Genomic DNA, 21,019 nt, shown 5'->3' on the forward strand with positions numbered 1-21,019 from the left:
GCACCCCTGCAGCAGAGCCGGCCTTAAGGGTCCCAGGCTGGGAGCGGCAGCCATGGGAAGGGATAAAGCAGGGAGGATTTGTGGGGGCAGCGGCCCTGTGCTTGGCCCTGATAGAGGAATGGGGTGTGCCTGAGCAGACAGGGAGATGATGGGCATGCCAGGTCAGAGGGGAAATCTCCTGCTCCAGTGCAGGCAGAAAACCAGAATGGTTGGCAGGACTGGCCTCACTGGGGCAAAGCTGGCCAGGTAGATTGGGCCAGGTGAGGGAGGGTCCCAGAATGGGAGCCTTTGGGCCCCGGGAACCAGAGAAGGTTCTTGAGCTGGTGAGAGGCACCCTGGGGATGGCCAGGGTGTATTAGAAAGGAGGTGGGGAGCTGTCAGCTAGGTACCACCCCTGATGTGAGGGCACATCTAGGACAGTAGCAGTAAATGAGAGGAGAATTCAGAGTGAGAGATAACCCAGAGGACGACCAGCAGGACTTAGCTGGACGCAGGGGATGCGAGCAGGACAGAGATGCTCCCAGGACCAGGTGCAACAGCAGACAGAGGCGAAGCTGCAAAGAGCAGGCTTCAGGGAGGAAAGAGAGCTAGACTTCAGAGTTCTTAGGCCACGCGGCCCCACACTGCCACCCTGGGGTTCACAGCTGGCCAGGTATCAGCTGAACACCCTGCTGTCAAGGACAGCCTCCCAAGCGCCTTTCCTCTGAGCTCCACCCCTCCTCCCGAGGAGCCCTGGGTCCTATAATTAGAGGACCTGAGCTTCGCCCCCCAGCCCCGCGAAGCATCTACTCACAGCTCCTCCAGGAAGCGCAGGTGGTGGAAGAGGCCCGGCTGAAGCTCCGTGAGGTTGTTCATGCTCAGGTCTCTGTGCGGAGAGAAGATGGGAGGGGGCTATGAGCTGCCAGACACTGCAGGGATCCCCAGCAGTCCCTGTAGCCCCCCAAACACAGTGGGCCATCCCGACTCCTAAGCCAGCCTGGCAACAGCAACTGCATCCTGTAAGGATGTGCACTGGGCTGGGAGTCGGGCCCTCCAGGTCCATATACTCCATCTCTCCACAGTCTCCCCAGAAATGGCTTTGATTAGGACTATGAAGAAAGTTCACCTGCCTGTAAATGGAGGTAGAGAACAATGCACAGTTTCAGAGCAGGATGGCATGGGTCAGTTCCTATAAATAATAACTTCTTGCCCTTTATTTTTACCAATGGGGAAACTGAGGCTCTGAGATCCCTGCCATTCAGATATAGGAGTGGGCTCACACCATATGCATGCACTGGTGCCATCATCCCTGGCAGGGCCACAGGGAGCCATCCTCTCATCCAGCCCCAGGGCCGGTGGGGCTCTTCGGGGTCTCTGCCAGTCACTTCCCTATATCTTCTCTCCTTCCAACTTCCACAGCAGAGGACATGAGCTCCGAGTATGTCTCAGAAGATGCCTAGACTCCTGGGGGTGGGATGAGGTCCTGATCCTGCATGGGTTTCACCCCTTAGATCTCCAACCTGCTGACCTCTCCGAGAGACCATGTGGGTGGTTTCACGGTCACTGTCTTCTAAGATGCCCTGCACACAAAATAGTCATGACTGTGAGAGCTGACATTTACCAGAGAGGCCCACTCTGGGCCAGGCACTGGCTAACCTTTATCCAAATAATCCCATTTAATCCTCACAGCAAGCTCAAGGTAGATTCCATTTTATCTCCATTTCATATCCAAGAAAACAAAGAGGAAAGAGCATTGAGTGTTGCAGTCAAAAGGCCCTGAGGTCAGCTCTCTCCTCCATTACCTATCAGACCCTGGGCTCTTAGCTACTACGACCCGGTTTCTTCATCCATAAAAAGGGGATGAATAACTCAGACGTGCATGTTGCCTCATATATTTGGGTTTCATCCTATTTCAGACCCCTAACAGCTGCTCCTTGCCTCTGCCAGCCCCCGCCCCGGAGGAGCGCAGAGGGGAGCCCAGAGCAGCCACCCTGTTGCTGGGCACGCCCGCCACAGGCCTTCCTGCAGCCATTGCCCTGCCCTAGGAAGGCACCTTCGCCACCAGACCTGTGTCCCCATTGTCCCCCAGGAAACGAGTGTGCCATGTGAGTGTGCTCAGAAAGGCAGGCTGGAGATGGCAGGGGAAACGCGCTTGGAGCCCGGTTCCAATCTATAAAAAGACTGTTTAGTCTCCAGTGTTTTATCTTTGATAAAGCTTGGACTCCGGACGCCATGGCCCCCAAGGAGGAAGACACTCTGTGCAGGGCAGAGCCAAGGAGCTGGCATGCCCAACTCAGGGCTGGCGCTTGTCCACAGCTCCCTCCTGGCTCCATGCGCGAACAGAAGGGCCACCCTGGGTCTGCCTGTCTGGGAAGGAGGCCGCCAAAGGCGTAGCTGATGCACTGGTAGTCACAGTTCAAGGAGTGGAACCACGGAAGGTCGTCGATGAATTTTCGGCCAGAGTTTGGTTCTCAGGATGTTTTCAGGCTCCACTAGCCTCACGCTCTGGCAGAAATGTGCAGATGCCAAGGTTCTCTGGCCAGGGGCAGGGGAAAGCACGGTGAGGCCCAGAGAGGCCTGGGCCACGGGACCTCCCCCTCGAGTTCTGGGCCTGGCTCATCCTCAGCCAGGCCGGGAGGCACAAGCTGCTGCAAAAATGATTACCTCTGAATATTTACCCTGTGCATTTCTGGACGTGTCTCCGCAGGAGCGTGAGCGGGAGTTCAAGGAGCACGTGGGGCATGTGACTCAGGGCTCATCACTCAGCTGTCCCTCCGGGGGCCGCACCTCGGAGGCTCTGATGTGGCTCCATGCCCCCCCAACCCCGACTAGCGGCTTCCTTGTTCTCCCTGGGGAGGAGGGGGCCGTACCCCCAACCCGCCCCCACATCCTGCCGGAGAACAACTGCCCAGCTGCAGTGCTCAGTTGCAGGGGTGGGGGGTGGCAAAGAGGGTTGGTTTCAAATGGTGGGGGCGGGGGAGCCCCATTCAGGTCCGGCCCTCTCACAAAAGGAAAGGGGTGAGGCTGGTGCCAAGGGACCGGGAAGGAAGAGGAATGTGAAGGGCGGGAAGAGGGGGTGCGGTGGAGGTTTCAAAGCTGAGCTCCTCTGCCCTGATGCCCCAGGCCCTAGGAAAGGGTAGGGGCCCTGGCAAGAGGCTCTGGGCCCTGCTGTGGGGGACACTGGGCCCGGGCACCTCGGGGCAAACGTGGAGAAGCTCTGCCCTTCACGGGGGAGGTCCTGTAAAGCCGGCAGTTCTGATGACTTTCCTGAAAGGCCCGCTGCCCTTGTGTAACCCAGAGGGCCTCGCTCAGACACGGGGCCCCGCCTGGGACTGGGGGAAATGAGGCCGCACTGACCCTTGGCGTGCTTGGGGCTTGCCTGGGGCTGCATCTGCTTGTCTGGATGGACTTGTAAGTATTTACGGGAGGAAGGCCCGGGGCACGTGTTAGGATAATGAGCTCTTGATGGGCTTGTCTTGTGGGGTGCCGGCATGTGTGTGTTATGTGTGAGGGCACACGTGTGGATCTGTGTAAGTGCATGTTAGAGTGTTGTACTGTTAAAAGTCAATAAACTTTCTCCAAGCATCCACATGCTATAAAATCAGAAACTCTGATTTTATAGCCTCGTCCAAGTCTCACCTCTTCATTGCCTCTGTGACCTGGGGCAAGCCTGGTGCCTCTTCATGGCCTCAGGTCTCCTCTCTGGCCTATCCTGTGGCTCCAGGAAGGAGCCCAGGTCACTCAGTGATGCTGTCTTGGGGTCCGACTTGTGGCCAAAGCGGATACCTGATGCCTGAACTCTGCTCCTACTCCACCACAACCAGCCCACGACCATGACACACACACACATGTGCGTGCGTGCTGCCACTCTCCAGGACTGGTTTCATGGGCATGTGACCCATGCATTTGCACAGAAAGCCACACTCAGAGGTCCCAGCTTAGTTTAATTCTCTGCCATTATGGTTTTGAAATTTTTAATCACTTTTGAACAAGAGGCACACATTTCCGTTTTGCACTGAGCCCTGCAAACTGCTCCTCGCAACTGAGCTGCAAGGGGGTGGATGGGATGGGCTGCGACCCTGTACTGAAGCCTTCTCAGCAGTCCCTGGGGTCCCCAGAGGGGCTATGTGGCCTCTCAGCTGACACAGCCATTTGGGGGGGGAGCAGACAGGACAGGGTCCGTGGGGTAAAGCTGCCAAGGCGGGGCTGGGAGGGGAGAGAAGACAGGGGCAGCCCTGGGCATGGGAAGTGGAAGTTTCTGGCCGCACATTAGGAAAATATTCTCAGAGCTTTGCCCTGTGAGGTAACCAGACCACCCAAGAAAGCCGGGTGAGGCACTGTCACCGTGGAGACAAGGAGCAAGGTTTGATAAGGGGTGACGCTGGTGAGGGAGAGCGGCAGGATCCGGCCCCCACGGCACGCCCGGTGATCTGGCCCCTGCCCCAGGGCCTGGGGGATTTGCTGGGCCTGCATTCTTCCTCTGGGGAGCAGAAAAGGCAGGAGGCAATGTGTCTGGGTTCTTCAGGGATGGACCCAGAGGGACTGTCCCCACCTGGCTGGAAAAAAGGTCCAGGAAACAGAGCCCTGTTTTGTACCGTCTCCACCCTGGACTCAGGTTGCCCATCTCTGCAGCCAGGTAAAAGTCAGTTAGTGGCCAGGAGATGAGCCCCTGCCCTGTGTGTGGCTATGCCCCAAGCTCACTGCCTTTGTGAGGCCCTCCCCAGCACCTCCGGGCAGAGCTGAGGCAGCGTCCTGCCTGTGCCTGCAGGGCTTTGTGCATGCTCCCTCAGCGGTGGTTTCTGAGCTCCTACCACGGGCTGGCACCACCCCGGCGTTTATGATTGCCCTGTCCCATGCCAATTAGCTGTGTGATCCTGGTCATATCTCTTGATATCTCTAAGCCTCCATGTTCCCACCTGTAAAATAGGAATAATCATAATGCTTGCCTCACAAGGGCTGTAGTAAGAATTATATGAGTTAATAAATGTGAAACAGTGCTCAATAAACATGCCTTATTATTAATATTACACTCTAACTGAATTATAATGATCTGTGTATAATAACCCCTATGACTATGAACTTTCTCAAGGCAAGGATGTAATCTTCGTCCTGTCTGGATGCTTCAGTCCTGGCAAATAAACATTTAAATGAATGCATTACAGACATAAGTGTCTCTTGCTGCGGCTGACAGCCCTCACCCTAGGCAAGGCCTTCCTGCTGTCTGACTTGAAGTTCTCCCACTGCTACTTTAAAGGCATAACCTCTGTAAAGAACCTAGTCAGTACTTAGTTCCAAGTACTTCACAATCAGTGGGGTAGCTGCTACAGTGCTCACTCTTCTCTGAACTTGGCAACCTCTAGAGAAAGCAAGATGGGGGTCCTCCTGTCAAGGATCCCTCCGGCACCTGCCTTGGCCTTCTGTCCCCGACTCGGCCCTCATGGGCTGCCGTTACAACCTGAGGGAGCGGCCCTTCCCCCACAAGGGCTGGGCAGGGCTGGCCACATGTCTGGCCATGGTGGGGACAGTGTGGGGGCCGTCAGGGAGCAGGACCTCCCAGCAGGGGACCCGTCCCACCCAAAAGGGCCAGTAGGTAGGCTGGCTGACGTGGGGACCATCTGGTGCTTGGAGAACACTTGCTGAATTCCTCTGTCAACCAATAAGACAGGTGACAGTAGAGAGGAAAGAGCCCAGAATCTGGAATCAGGGGACCTGGTTCAATCAAGCCAGTACCATGGCCCCTTCCAGGCCTGCGGTTCCTTGTGCTCCGCACAGTGCAGGGCGTGTCAGGGGGATGGAGGGAATAGCAGGGCAGGGTCTGAGCCCTTGAGGAGTTTACAGTGTTGCCAGGGAAGGACTGTTTACTCACAAAGTCACAACAAAAAACCCACATATGTACTTAGCTTTGTGGTTTACAAACTGCTCCTGCAGCCACTCTCCCAATTAAGTTCGAAACCGTGAGTCCAGCAGGGTGAGTACAATAGAGGCTCAAAAAAAAAGGAGCAGAGCGGTGGCTTCCTGGGGTGTAGCCAAGACCGGAGTAGCTCCAAATGCTGAGTGCAGAGCAGACGCCCCCAGAGAGCACCCACGGTACTCAGTGGGGAGGGGTTGGCCGGCACCACAGCAGGGCAGGACTCTTTGTGTGGCCTCTCCCACTCAGTGCAGGGCGGTTAGCATCCCTGGCCCTGCTCTGAAGTGCTAGCAGCATCTCCCAGTTACTGCCATCATCCCTACATCCCCTGAGTGGAAGTACTTGACCTGCAAAACAAGCCTCCAAATTCCTAGTGGGGAACCAGGTCCAGAGAGGGAAGGTCACCTAAGGTCCTGTGGCAAGTTAGTGGAGGAGCGTGCGCTAGAATTAGCCTCCCAAAACCCAGGCGGCGCTCTTTCCACCCCACTGCGCTGATCTTGGGTTTTCCAAGGCAACCTCCCTGTCCAGTTGACTTCCCTGGCCGGCACCTCCTTATCAGAGATGGCTTCCCTGAGCCCCCAAACCACCACTTGACACAAAGTTCTCTTGGATTTTTGCAGTTTTCACAATCTGCCAAAGGACGGAGTATACTCCAGTTCGGGGGCATCTACCTTCACACACACAACAGAACAACGCGTTCTCTTAGGCTTTGCCCAAAGTCCTGCGTGAGAACAATGTTATATTTTTAAATAAAAGGGCTATTGCTTGGTTTTGTCACGCTTGCCTCCCTTATTTGTAACAAGAATGTCTTCCAGCCTGTCTGGCGTGTCAGGAGGGTGTGTGATGGAGAGGCGTTGGGGACAGTAAGAGAGAAGCTGGGGAGGTGGGTAAGGGGGCCTGGCACTTGGACTTGGGGGTCATTTGAGAGGGGAGAGAAAGTTCCTAGTGATTGCTAAGCAAAGGTGAGGCTTGTGCAGGTCAGAATGAAGCAGGGAGAGACTGGGGCCCAAGGTGCAGTCTGGTGACCCAGTTAATTCCGGAGGGGCCGGGAGGGGTAAGGCCAGGGAAGGAGACATTCCTAAAAGTCAGGCAAGAGAAAAGAAGCGTTTGTTTGTTTGCTTTTAGCCCTGGGTTAAAAGATCACAGAAGTCAGGGAATGTCACTCACGGGCATCATGAGATTTCATCTATGCCATGTGGGTCTCCTCAAACTCTGATGGCAGAGACAGGAGTTCAAGGAGGGAAGAGACCCAGGGTAGGGCCCCACTCAAAGGTGCTGGATTGGGGGAGTCATGGTTCTGCGCTACAGGACTTCAGACCAAACCTTAGGCTCTAGCATTTTCCTATGGCAAGAGGAAAATCGGATGGCAACACCATGCCAAGCGCATGGGTGCTGGGCAGAGCGAGGGAAGGATGGGACAGGCTTTGGGGTGGGAGACTGAGTTCCGAGGCTGACCTTGACCCTTAGTCACCACAGGGGATGCCTTCGTGAGGCAGGCAGGCCCATCCCCAGATAGGGGGACGTCTCTGGCTTTGCTGACCAAGATAGCTAAGCTGGGGAGTGGGGGGCCACAGAGCTCCTGAATCCCAGTCAGAAGTGTTGCCACAGGTCAGGTGCAAAGGGCCACTCCTGCCGCAGGAGATTGGTCATGACCCTCAGAGGGCTTGTATGTATGTTCAGGGTCATGCCCGTGGGAGCTGTCCCTCTGGCCGTGCCTGGAGCCTGGTGAAGGTTTTCAAGAATAATACATGGCACAGGGGTTGCATAGCATGTGTCTGCTCCTTGCTCCTTGCCAAGCCATGCCACACACAGGCGGGGAAGCTAAAGGCACCCAGGGCTCTGGCGCCCAGTCAGGGCTGCAAGGTGGCTAGAGAGCAGCCCAAGGGCATGAAGAGGCTCAGGAAGCCCTGGCCGACTGGCTCTGGGCCCAACCCTCTAACAGACAGTATAGACCTCCACGGCCTGATATAGTAACCACTACCCACACCCAGCTACTTAAAGTCACCAAAATTAAATCTAAGAATTCAAGTCCTTGACTACACTAGCCACAGGTCAAGGCTCAATAGCCATCATGGCTAGTGGCTACCATGTTGGACACTGCAGATCTAGAACATGTCCATCATCTGAGGCAGTTCTACCAGACGGCAGTGCCACCGCCAGCCTCCACCATCAGCCTGACCTGACCTGACTCCTAGCTTTCCACTTACCGGCTGTGTGACTTCAGGCAAGCTACTTCCCCTCTCACTGCCTAGTTTTCTCACTGGTAAAGTGTTTAGCCAATGCCCAGCTCATGGAAAGTAACCAAACAATGTGACCTGTGAGTACCACTTCCCAACCTACCACTCACCAAGGCCCACTTCAGGTGCCCCCTCCTACAGAGAGCTTCCAATCTCCTGCTGTTCGTTTAAACCGTCCAGCCATGTGTTATACAACCAACATTTATTGAGCACCTCCTAGACACCAGGTACTACACTGGGAGATGAACCTGCAAAGTTCAATAATGTATGATCCCTGTCCTCAAAGAGCCCAGTCAAGGGGGGACAATTACAAGCCTGAGTGACAAGTGTTGGGACGGGGGCTTGAGTGTCACAGGACCCCCTCGGTCTAACCCGTGAGGCCTTTTGACTCTGACCTCTAAGGGTTCAGTCACAAAGTCAGGCACATGATCCTGTCCTTGACTGCAGCTGTCATCTCTAGCCCCAGACGGCTCATGCAGGTGGCTGGTCTGCCCACACAGGCTGGGAGCTCCTCCATGGCTGCCAGTGACCTGTCCTTGTCACACACACACCACAGCTTCAGCGTCCACTTTCTGTGCAGCAGTGGAGGGGCGGGTATCCCGCAGGCAGACCTGGCCAGAAGGACTGAAGACAGGCCTGCCGCAGGGGGAGGGAAGTAGAAGGAAGCCAGCAAACAAAAGGAGCAGCAGCTGAGCAGCTGAGGACGTGCCCACTTAACCCTGCCAGGCTCAGGTCTCCTCGGACTGGCCGGTGTGTTCTCCAGCCCTGTTCTGACTCTAGCTCCGCCTAGAAGGGCCCCATTCTGCGTGTCAGACGTGCAGGTGGGAATTCTGTCTGCCGTACCAGACGTGAAGCACCTGGGGGGAAGGACGGTGGCATCCTGTTAGATCAGCCCTCCCCGGGGGGAGAACGCCCCAGCACAGGGGCTGGGTGGAGTGGGCAGCACGAGGGGGCATGGGCAGGGAGGACCGGGCAGCAGGGTGGGGGAGGTGTAGCCCGCTTTGTGGGGAGACCGCAGCCCTGAGCCCTGTTTGTTCAGTGGAAGCTCCTCGTCCGCTGCCTTTATTTCACTGGATAAAGAGGCAGGGTGTGTCGGGGACAGAAAACAGAGAAAGGCCCCTCTGTTCATCCGAGTCCCGCAGCCCAGCCACATACCGGCCGGAAGCTTTCCCCTCACGTCAGGACCCTCCTCCCCGTCCCATTCCAGCACCGAGGAGCACCCAGTCGCCACCCACGCACCCTAGCCAGGGGCAGCACCAAGATGCCCAGCCAGATGGCTTTGAATCGGATCGGGTCCCAGGCTCAGCTTAAATCTAGCGGGAAAGAGCAGCAGCTGGAAGTTCGGAGCATGTAGTAACAGCCCCCTTTGCTGGGACACCCTGCTAAAGCCCTTACACACCCGCTTTGGGGGTGAGGGCCAGCAAAACTAAGGTCCCCCGATGCCAGCCCCAGGGAGGTACAGCCCCACACCTCTGCCTCTCCTGTTTTCCTCCATTTGAACATCTTTTGCAGTTAGAATGCTCTGCCACAGCCCTGGTCCCGTTTAATCTTTTTATCAGGCCAGGGAGTGAAGCATTATTTATTTCCATTTTAGATGAAGAAACAGAGACTCGAAACACCAAGCTGCTTCACGTCTAGTCGCAGTTAGTACGTGGCAGAGGGGAACCCACGCCCGCTGCGTGTTTTGAACGCCAGCTGCGCACACACCATCGGGGGCCAAACGGCAGCTGGGCCCCCGCGCTGCCTGCGCTGAAGGGCCCGGAAGTGGGAGGCAGCGGCTGGGGGCCACGACGGGGATCAGGGCCGTCGGGTCCGCCTCTGGAGCTGCGAAAGCCGGGGAACTTTCCGCAGCTCAGCACGCTCCGCCTGCCCACCTGGGCGCCCCACGCCCTCTCACTCAGCAAGCCAGCTCGAGCTCCTGCCCTCCAGGCAGCACCGCCCCAGGCCTGGATGCCCGGCCCCGGGGTGATTCCAGATCTTTCCCGTCCTGCCATCTCTGCCCTTCCATCTGGCTGGTGCCCCAACAACCTTCTCTCTTCCCCAGCTCTTTCCCATTCGCTTCATCAGACCTGTAGAAAGACTAGATCCAAGATCTAGATCTAACATCCTGCCCAGCCAGAGGTCCTTCCTACGTCTAGCCTCACTCCTCAGGCCGCAGGTGGACTGAACAGAGCTCTGCGCCTTCCGTTAGGGTGCAGACGTCAGGGGGTTCCGGGGCCAGCAGGTCAGAGGGTGTAGTTGGGCCCTACCACTTACCAGCTGTTTGGTGCTGGACAAGGCACTTTCCTGTCTGTGCCTCACTCTCTGCATCTACAGAATGTTACACACCAGTTCCTCTTAAGGCACTCACTGAGAGGGTTAAATGAGGGAACCTTGCCTATAGGGGGCAGTTGCTATGCCCACCAGGTGGCATGAATGCCAGTTAGCATCCCTCCTCTCACCTGCATCCATCCCCCAGAGCCCTTATCAGGAGCAACAGCACCTTAAGTCCACAGCAGAAATGGGAATGGGAGGGCAGGGCCTTCTGGGTCAGCCCTGCCAGCAGGAGGCACCAGCTGCTGCTCCTCTCTGATGCCTCCGAGTGAGTGCCCCCGGCCTCAGCCCCCAGCCTCTCGCCCTTAGATCTCTGGCCAGGGTGCCCAGCCAAAGGCATTCCTGTCTCCCTGGCCTCATCCAAGGAAAGACCTCCCTCCCCTTCCCCAGGCTCCCCTGCCTCCCTGCTTTGTGTGTGAGCACCCAGGACTTCCAGAGGGCCTGGGGCAGGTAATAGCGAGGTTCCCTCAAGAAGGGCAGTGTCTTGGGGGGGAGGGGCTGCCCACTGGGCATGGTGCCCTGGGCTGGGCTGGGCACTCGGGGAAAGTGCCTTCAGCCTAAGCTCCCTGTTCCTATGCCCTGTGTGCACAGCCTGCTGAGCACTGCGGAGGGTGTGTGTTCTGTGTGCACAGAAGGGAGGGAGTAGGGGACACTCTCTGCCCTTAGGAAACTGCAGCCTGAGAGAGCCAGATCATAGACACAGCCAGACAGAGCCGTAAACAGCAGTGCTGGAGGGCCTCAGGTGCCCAGGGGCAGGAGGAAGCCTGGCCTGCAGTAGCCGAGAGGGGCATGTTTAGCCACCAGGGAGTGGCCTGACTGAGAGCTTTGCAAGGAGGAAATTGAGCTAGGGCGTTAGGATGGCCGTGAGGGATGGTGTAGTAGGCTGACTGGTAGCCCCCAGAAAGATGTGCCCATGTCCTAATCCTGGAACCTGGGAATGTGCCCTTACTTGGAAAAAAGGTCTTTGCAGGTATACTAAATGAGGCGAGCATCTTGGATTATTTGGATGGGTCCTAAATCCAACATCAGGTGCCCTTATAAGAGACACACAGAGAGACACCCAGAGGAACAGATGATGTGCACGTGTAGGCAGACATGGAAGGGTGTGACCACAGCCAGGCAGCCACCCGAAATCAGAAGAGGTGTGCAGTGCTCCCCGGAGCCTCTGTAGTGAGTGCAGCGTGCTGGCATCTCGAGGGGCTTCTGGCCTTCACAGCCATGGCAGAACTATTTTCTATTGTTTTTTTTTTTTCATAAATTAAAGACATTGAATTTATTTAATCGTCCCACAAAACTCCAGGTCCACATGGCTTCACTAGTGACTTCTTCCAAGATTTTTTTTTAAATTTTATTTTGGTATCATTAATCTACAATTACATGAAGGACATTATGTTTACTAGGCTCCCCCCTTCACCAAGTCCCCCCCACATCCCCGTTCACAGTCACTGTCCATCAACATAGTAAGATGCTGTAAAATCACTACTTGTCTTCTCTGTGTTGCTTTTCTATTGTTTTAAGTCACCCACTTTGTGGGACTTTGTCACAGGCCACTGGAAACTATAAGTAAGTAGTCAGAAGAGTCTCAGTTTATGGCCGGCCCTTGCCACCTGGCCCCATGAGGGCTCCCAGCCCCTCTGTCTCCTCGTCTCCATCACTGGCCACCCCTCCTGAGGCCTCAGACACAGCTGACGATTCCTCCCGCACCACCTGAGAAACTCATTCTCACCCTTGAGACCCCTCTGGGCCTCCTGCAACCCAGCAGGCCCACTCCGAGGTGTACACCCAACAGAAGGCACCCTTCCACACTCACCAGCAGTCTACACGGCTCCCTGCAGTAGCCCCTCCATGACACCCCCACCGGAGGACGGCAACTTGTGCTGGGCTCTCCCTGTGAAAACCGCACAGCAAAGGGAACATGTGGGCACGAGCACAGGCAGCGACACGGATGAGGCTTCAAGCACAGTCAGGAAAAGAAGCTGGACACAAAAGTGCCCCATTTATAGAAAGTTCAGAGCTCAGGCAGAGCAAACCTACGCTGCTAGAAATCACGATAGTGGTTGCCCTCGGTGGGGTGGGAAGTGACTGGAAAAGGCTCGGTGGGTGGAGGACTTCTAGAAAGCTGTGGGTGGTTGGCTCTTGGTCTGAGTGCTTGCTCCATAACTGTATTCAGCTTGTGAAAATTGATCAGGCTGTACACTTACAATAGGTACTCTTTTCTGTGATGTATATTATCCCTAGATAAAAAGTTAGTGCAAAGAAAGACTCATTCTGAAAGTCTTCCATGAACCTGAAGCTGGCTCAGGGTTCCAGCTCTAACCCTGGCTAAGAGTTCTGTCTAGGTGCTTCAGCTTTTACCTTATCGACCTGAAACTGGATGTCCGTTTCTGTGCATCATTTTCATCTCATTCCGCTGTCTCTGTGGATCCCCAGCACCATGCACAGAGCAGGTGTCCAACAGACACACGCTGAGATTTGCTGGCATGGCCAAGGGCTTCCGTGTCCTCAGACTCCCTCGCAGAGCCCCTCGGCCATGAGTCCCGATGCCCTAGGTCATCACAGGATTCCACAGGGGGACACGGACCCCCCTGCTGCTGGCCCCCACCTCCTCAGTAACCCACAACCAGCCTAGGCATATCTCCATCTTAGAACTTACAGAGTGGGAACTTTCAGACCCACCAGCCTGAGATCTCTCTTAACCCAGACCACAGGTCTTACTCGTCTTGGACCTTCAGAGCCCAGCCAAGTGCCAGATACACAATTCAAGACCCAACAGCCTCAAGTCACTGAGCCCTCTCTCCATCCAAGCCTACGGGCAGGCACATAACCTTTGTTCATCTTAGCTTGTTTGAAACTGGGTGGAAATTTTGAAAGAAGGTTTTCTTAAAAAAACAACAAAGAATGAATAGGAAAGGCAAAAGCTTCTAAGCGGAAGGGTTTATACAACAGATGTCTCTCTCTAATGAAACCCAAGCCTGGCCTGGAGCTGGCTGCCGGGCATGGCTCCATCCTCACCGCAGCCGTCTGGGCTGGAAGCCACACCGCAGGCCTGTGGTGAAGCCAGGTTAACGCCACCGCAGGTCTGAGAATGGCCCTCTCCCAGGGAAGCACATTTGCCCCCACGCTCTACACCTCCTACCGCTGGCCATTCACTCGTGCTTTCATTCATTCATGCTTTCCTTCACTCGTTCCACCAATCTTCTTGAGCACCCCTTGTGCAAGGGGCTGTGCCAGCATGGGGGATACTGGTGGGGGGTGAGGGGGAGCAAGACCCTGGCGGCGAGGCCCTGCTTTCCTGGGGCTCCCAGCCTGGTTTGGTAAACATGAGCTGGAACTCAGGGGGACGAGACCTGGGGCAGAGCAGGCACACAAAGGGGAGACCTCTCCCAGAGTTGAAGGACTAGAGGTTTCCCAGGGGAGGAAACATCTCAGACAGCCCCTTATAACCTCAGTCAAGCTGATGCTTTCCTGGCTTTCTCCAAAGACTGCCCCCCAGAACTGCACACTTCCTATCTGAACCCGTTTCTTAGCCACATCCTCACAGTAAATCCCAACGGTGTCCACTGGGCTCTTTCTTATCACCTTTGATATGGTACATCACCTAATTACAAATTAGGTGGAAGCAGTGTGGGGAGCGGCTAAACAGAGATTTAGCTGATGGTCCGATTTATTCCAAGGGTAAGCTTTAGGGCAGTGAGTGGCACACTTTAAAATGCAGGTGCCGACTCGGTAGGTCTGGGTGGGGCTGAGCTTTGCACTCCTAACATGTTCCCAGATGATGGGGATACTGTGGGTCTGTGGACCATACTCTGAGTAAAAGGGCTTTGGGAATCCAAGGGACAGATGGAAAAAACCTTTAAGCAGCCCCTCATAAATAATTTTTTCAGTCACACTTTTGCTCAGTATCGACCAGACTGACACATATTGATGTCCAGTGTGGCCTGGCCTAGATGAGGCTCCCTGGCTGAGAGGCCGAGTGGGGGCTGAAATTCTGCCCCTGCTCCTCTCACCACCTCGGCCCCCTCCCCGCACGGTGGGCCTCAGAGGCCCTGGGTGGGCTAGCCGCCTCCAGCTGCGCAGGGACAGGGAGACCGTGGCGATGAGCGGATTCCCGTGGAGGGGCAAGCAGAGCCCCTGAGCCTCTTGCGCAGCCGGCAGGACCTCCAGGAGCCCGGGATACACACTGCATCCCCACCTCTGGCCTCCAGGGCTGCCTCTACAAGGCAGGCTCGCATCCTGCACACTACCAGTACCTACCAGGCCAACAAAGCAGGGGGCAGCTGCTGGCTCCCTCCACTCTGACCAAAACAGGAGGGAAACTGAGATGCTACAGCAGGAGGGAGGAAGGACGCCAGGAAGAACTTCCCAGGGATCGCCTTCCTGAGGGGCCGACACTAAAGCAAGTGGCAGGTTGTGAATGACCTGGTCTGCCCATGTGGCGTTCCAGCCCAGGTTAGGGGCAAGGGGCTGCAGCAAGTCTTCAGGAGGGCCCCCCAGGCCATGCTTCCAAGCTTCCAAACCTCCCCTCTTAACTGCACTCACTAACCCTGTCCCCCTACAGGGTCTAGGGCTGCCTATCAGCAGCGGGCATGCTGGGGTTTCCAGGGGGAGCCCAGGTATTTCCTGACCCCAAGCCCTACCCCCAGCAGGTCCCCCAGGCCCCCCAATATGGAGCCTTTGCACCCCCATGCCAATCTGGACAGTGAGGCTAATGCTTTATGGCAGGTAGAGGCAGGTCAGGCAGAGGAGGCGGCGGCACCCTGGGCTTCTGCATTCAGAGCAGGGTAGCCGGCAATGAGTCCAGGGATGGCGTGGCGTCGGCTGGTGGGGGGGCAAGCATTCCTCTTTCCACTGGCTGCACATAGTTAATAGGGGGCCTTGTTCTGGCTGGGCACACAGCCCTGTAGGTGCTGATGATGGCCATGCCTTGTCCCAGCCCCTGGGATCTCAAGTCTCACTGACTGAAACTGCAAATCTCAGGGGACCCTCATGCCACAGTCTCATCATTGCCCCACTTATGTTCCTTCTTCCCATCTGTCCCCTTTGCATCTTTATGCACGGTCACTCATCTCTAAGACATCCTGGGAGTGGGAACTACCAACCCAATAGGAAGCAGGCCCAAAGGGATCAGAGGACTTGCCCACAGGCACTTAGCAACTTGGTGGTAGACAGAATTCTAGCCCAGGATTTCCTGATTCCATTCACCAAATGGGGCAAACCTAATGCCACAGATGGGCAGGGGCCAGGGGAATTTGGGACAAAATTGGAAGAGGGGTCCCATTGATATCCCCTCATCCTTCCAGAAGGGGCTGAGCCAGCAGGGCTCTGCAGTGGGGTGGGGTGGGGGGCTCACACTGTGCATGACTAAATCTTTATTTCCCTCACTCTACCAGAGACTGCTTGCTACATGGAGAGTTGTTCACATGCACCAGTGCCCAGGCTCAGCTGTGCCTGCTACAGCTACACTCACAGCACATGCTTGTCAGTTGCATAAATGAGTAACAATCCGTTGATATCCACGGAATGGTTACTATGTGGCAGACACCGGTCTAAGCACTTCCCATCTGTAACTCATTTAACCCTCACAACAGCCCTCTGAGGTGGGTATCGCTATCAGCCCCATTTCACAGGTCAGGAACCTAAGGCACAAAAAGAGAAAATCCTTCCCCAAGGATTGGTAAGAGGCAGAGCCAGGGTCTAAGCCCAGGTGGGACAGCTGCAGAGCGGGAGCCCTTGACCAGTCTGCTCTCTACACTGCAGGAAGGAAGCTGGCACGCCCTTGGCCCTGTTCAAGCAAAGGCCTTGTCCCCCAGTCTGCTAACTGACTCGTTCAGAGAAGCGCCAGGACTCAGGCTGGGCCCTTGCCTCCCCCTGGCCCGGTGCACCCATAACCCAGCCTCCTGCAGACGCCACCTCAGGCCCGTGAGCACCCCCAGCCCGCCTCAGGCGCATCTAGACAGAGGCTGCCTCTTCTGCCCTGTGGCCTCCCTCCGAAGGAGATCCCCTCTTCCCACCCATTCGTGCCCCGGCCCCCATGTCCATCACGACCGTGAGAACAGAAGGAATGTAACTAGCGTGTTACGAATCACGGGGCACAGATAGCAGAGAAGTGGTCTTATTTGGGTTTATGACTATTTGGAGGCAGGTCAAGAGATACATTCATTCTACAAACCAGAACTATGAAACTCGGAGAGAGGGAGGGCAGGACCCAGTGCAAAATAACTTACTAACTCCTTAAAAACTTACTAAGAATGGGAACACAGAGCGTTAACCCGAGCACGGGTGACCACAAAGGTGGCGTGTGCACAAGTGGGTCCTGGCTGAGGCCTTAGCCCACGTCCGCCAGCTCACAGTGCTGAGGCCGGGAACTGCGTCCGGAGGGCTGGGAAGTGGGCTGGCTCCCTGCTCTGCCTCCCCGGGTCCGCGCCCTGGTTAGACCCAGGCCCTGTCCCAGGCCCTGTCCCAATAACCCTTCTCTTTTGCTTTTATCCCAGACAATAGTCCCCTTCCTTTCTTGTCTCCTCCCAGCCCCCTAATCAGCTCTGTCCACCACAAAGGCAGGGGATTAGTTTACGGCCCCTTCCTGCCTCCGCCCTCACAATCCCCGGACACTTGATCCACCTCCCCATTCTCAAACACCCCCACCCCTGGGCTGCCCCAGATCTGTAGCTGAGACGGAGGGAGAAAGCCTAAATGCCACTCCTGTACTGCTTGTGGCCCTGTGCACAGCGCCCCCTGCAGGTAGAGCCCGGTACTGGACGTGTGTGCGTGTGTGTGCGCGCGCGCGCACGTGCAAGCGCGTGGGAGGGGGGCGCGCGCGTGTGGTTCTGAGAAGAAGGCAGCAGGAGCCCAGACCCTGCCTTCAGGAAGCTCCCGGTCTGAAGGGGATGGCACGGCCCCGCCCTGAGGACTCCCCCTCCTTTCAGCGTAATGAGACACGACAGTAGCCCTCCCGGAGCCCTGAATCTGATGAGGCAGAGAACCCTTGTCAGATGGACAGACAGATGGCACACACACACCGTCCAGCGGTAAGATACGCAGTACTGCCTGCCACTTCCCCAGGGCGGTGCTAAGCGCTCTCCCAAGCAGAGCCTTGCCGAATGCAACCGATTCATCAGGGAGAGATGGTGGCCATGCCTTGCAAACGAGCGGCAACCTGGGGCTTGCAATGCCCAGTCCTGTGGTTTTTTCCTTGCACCGCAACTGCCTCTCCAGGGGTTTCTGCGTTGGTCTATCACTTAGGCATGAGCTCTCCTTCCTCCGCGCCCCTGCCCGCTGCGTCTTATCAGGACCTGCCTGGCGCTCCTCTCACTCCCTGCAATGTGTCATAGTTATTTGCATGCTCATCTTCCGCTCTGCACCCCCAAGGCAGAGGAAAAAGCATGGGCTCCGAGCCCCCCAGGCTTCCCTCCAGACTTCGGAGTGCACCCCCCTGAAAGAGGGAGTAACAACAGTACGGGTCTCACAGGGCGGATGCATGAGAAAGCCTTTCCCACAGTGGCCTGGCAGGTAGCAGACATTCAGTCCACGTCTGTTAAATGAATGGTAAGTGATCGAATGAATGTTTACTCCCCGCAATAGCTGGTGGTGCAAGCGGCATTACCACTGAATTAACAAAGGGGAGGGGCACTGCAGCTCGAGTTGGGGAAGAGGCATTGTGCTGACCCAGGCAGTGACTGACAGCCCTGGGGCTTCAGCACGCTACACTAGCCATCCCTAGTGAATTCCACTGTCTTTTTTACAAAGGAACACGACGCAAACTGGGAGAGGCCCTGACACCTGGAGAAACGAATCCTTAGACGGGGTCAAGCTGGGAAGTCTTCCTTCTTAGAGGAGGTGTTAAAAGCCCCTTAGTGACTGCTGCCTTCGGCCTGTCTCCAGGAACCGATGGCTACTCAGGTGAGGGACAACTCAAATGTGCTGTCACCCAGGGAGTTGGAAGAAGCCTCAACATACTTGGTCCCCCATAGGCCACCTAAGAGAGCACCCCTTCCTGCCCTGCAGTGACCCTACGATTGGATTGGGTGAGTGACAGTGATGGCATGTGCTTTGCACCATGACTCTCCCCTCTTCCCCCTCCTTCAGTCCATCCGCCTTGGCTCTGAGCCTGGGGACCACGTCCAACTCCGTGACACGTGCAATGGAAGGCACTCAGCACCCTCCTCCCATCTGCCCGTCTGGACACTCTCAGGGACACCCCCACCTCCTCCAGCACCTTCAAGGCCAAAGGGGACAGGCCAGCAGTGGGGAGAGAGCGTGAGGGGAACTGTGTTTAGAACCAACCCCCCCGTCTTCCTCCCAGCAAAGCCCTGGGTTGGCATATAAGGGAGACACAGGGATACTTTGTGCCTGCCTCAGTTTCTCCTTCCAAGTGCTTCTCTCCCTTGGCAGCAGGGGAGTGGGCAATAACAACATGTACTGGGTGTTTGCTATACTGTGCAAAATCACAAACACCTTTCAAAGAGCTTCATATTTTTACACCCATTTTGAAGCTAGGGAAATGGAGGCTGAGAGAGGTGGGGAAACATGCAGGACCATCAGCAGGTGAGTGCTGGAGTCCAGACTTCAGCCAGGCAGGCTGCAGACACAGGCTGCTGCACAAAGGGCTTCCAGGTATGCAGAGAGGGGTCTCCTCAGCCCCAGGGGCCCGGATGCTGCCTGGACTGGGCTGGACACCTTTGGTGGGGAGCAGCTTGTGGATTTACCCCAGTTGCTGAACACCTTGAATTCTTTTTTTTTTTTTACTGTGTGCTCTGAGGAGGAAAAGGCAGAATTTTCCGCTCTGGAATATCCTGCCTCGTGGAGTGGGCAGAAAAGGCTGTGGGTGAAGTAGCAGAGCCCCAGCATGCTGCTCACTCTGTCGCCAGGCTCATGCTTCCCATTCCCTAGAGGGCCTTCCCCGCCTGCTCCTCGCCTGAACCCCCCTGGTCCTGCAGGACCAGGGACAGGCCTCTCCTCCCTGCCAGGGCCTTCCTGGAGCAGCCCAGCAGCCCCTCCTCTGAGCACCCTGACCTCACTGATGGTTCTTGGGACACACTCCCCAGGACCATGGGTGCAGTGAGCCTGCTTCCTGTCCCCCTGACATAACTATCACCATGCCGCCCTGACTGCCCCCCCAGAAGACCCAGCACCTTCCTCTTCAAGCAGCCCCCCTGGAGGGGCTCCCAGACATAGCTGCTGGCAGATAGAAGGGGAACAGGGAAGACCATGATTCTTTCCAAGAGAGCCAGGAAACTGGAAATTGGCTTTGAGGGGCTGCTGGGAGTGTGACACTCCCAGAGACTTGTCCGTCCCCTTAGGGCTCAGGAAGCCTGCAGCCATGTCCCCCGAGAAGCGGGACAGCACCGTGGTCAGGAAAGTCAGGATTACAGCCCCAGCAGTTGCTGGCTGGTGGCCTTAAGCAAGCTCCTGAACATCTAAAGCCTCAGTTTCTTCATCTGTAAGATGGGGGTAACACTAGTACCTCTCCACAGGGTTTAGATGAGGTGATGCAGGCAAAATGCTTAAATAAATGCAATAAATGCTGGCTGTCGCCATTACTGGTTAAGGCAAAGACACCAGCACAATGGCAAGTTCCTAGATACATCTGTGTGGGCCTGTCTGGGGTCAGGCTTGCTGGGTCCCAAGAATGGACCTTCCTAACAAGGTCGTGTCACCCTGGAAGAAAGGTCACAGTCCAGGGAATGAAAACTTCAATCAGGAAGACATTCCCACCGTGGGACAGGGCCAACAGGGGGAGCTGAGAGCCGGGCCTAAGGCACTTCCCTGACCCCAGCCTCAGATTCTGCGGCTCACCGTCGACCCCCCAGAGCTGGGAAGAACTTGAGGTACAGGCTTCCTTACCGGTCCTGGGGGAGGAATAAGGGAGTGGGGGCATGAGAAAGCCTGGAACAGGGAATGAAGGGAAACTCCGCCCTGGAGGTGCCCGGTGGCTGCGCAGCCAGCCCCAGCCCCCACCTGCCTGCCGCCAGCCCGCCCATGGCCTGCTCTGGCATGGCTCCGGGGGGCGCAGTGCCAACCCCTCAGCTCTCGCCCCCACCATGTCCTTTTGCTGCTTCCAAAATAACTCTCTGCTCGCTGCCCAAGTTTGGCCTCTTGGGTGTTTTTCTCCTTCTCAGACCTATTCTCCCATGTCTAGTGAGGAAGAGAGGAGAGACACGAATTGTTGGTAGAAACTGGGGACCACCCCCATTTCTTACCAAAGGACCAGATGGTACAAAAGGGCTCCCACAATTCTGAGAACCCCTGAGTTAGTGAGTCCATTTCAGTTTGGGCAGAAGAAGTTGTCATTTCCAAGATGGGGGAGGAGAGAAGGGTTGGGAATTTCTCCCACCCATCTCCATCGCTTCCCAGGTACGGAGTCCCATCAGGGCTCCTCTCCCCGGGCCTGCGACCAGTGGGATGGGCTGCAAGCCTGAGGTCACACAGCCCGCTGGGGATAAGCTCAGAGGAGGATCCTCGCGGGCCGCTGACGGCACATCCCAGGGCAGAAATGGAGAGGCATTCCTAAGTACCGGTCCACGCCTGCCTCGCCTCGGGCTGGAGCCCAGAAGACCGACTCCACGGAACTCCACTTCTGCGGAGC

General features: G+C 56.3%; 1 protein-coding gene across 1 annotated transcript in view; it reads right to left on the minus strand.

The window, feature by feature from the left end:
* Positions 1-21,019, minus strand: part of LGR6 (leucine rich repeat containing G protein-coupled receptor 6) — a 106,852-nt gene that overhangs the window by 78,903 nt on the left and 6,930 nt on the right. Inside the window, exon 2 of the mRNA XM_073217149.1 lies at positions 794-865. Within this exon, the coding sequence (XP_073073250.1) occupies positions 794-865 (72 nt within the window). The remainder of the gene's footprint in view (positions 1-793; positions 866-21,019) is intronic.

This window comes from Manis javanica, chromosome 11 (assembly GCF_040802235.1).
Source record: "Manis javanica isolate MJ-LG chromosome 11, MJ_LKY, whole genome shotgun sequence".
Lineage (NCBI taxonomy): Eukaryota > Metazoa > Chordata > Mammalia > Pholidota > Manidae > Manis > Manis javanica.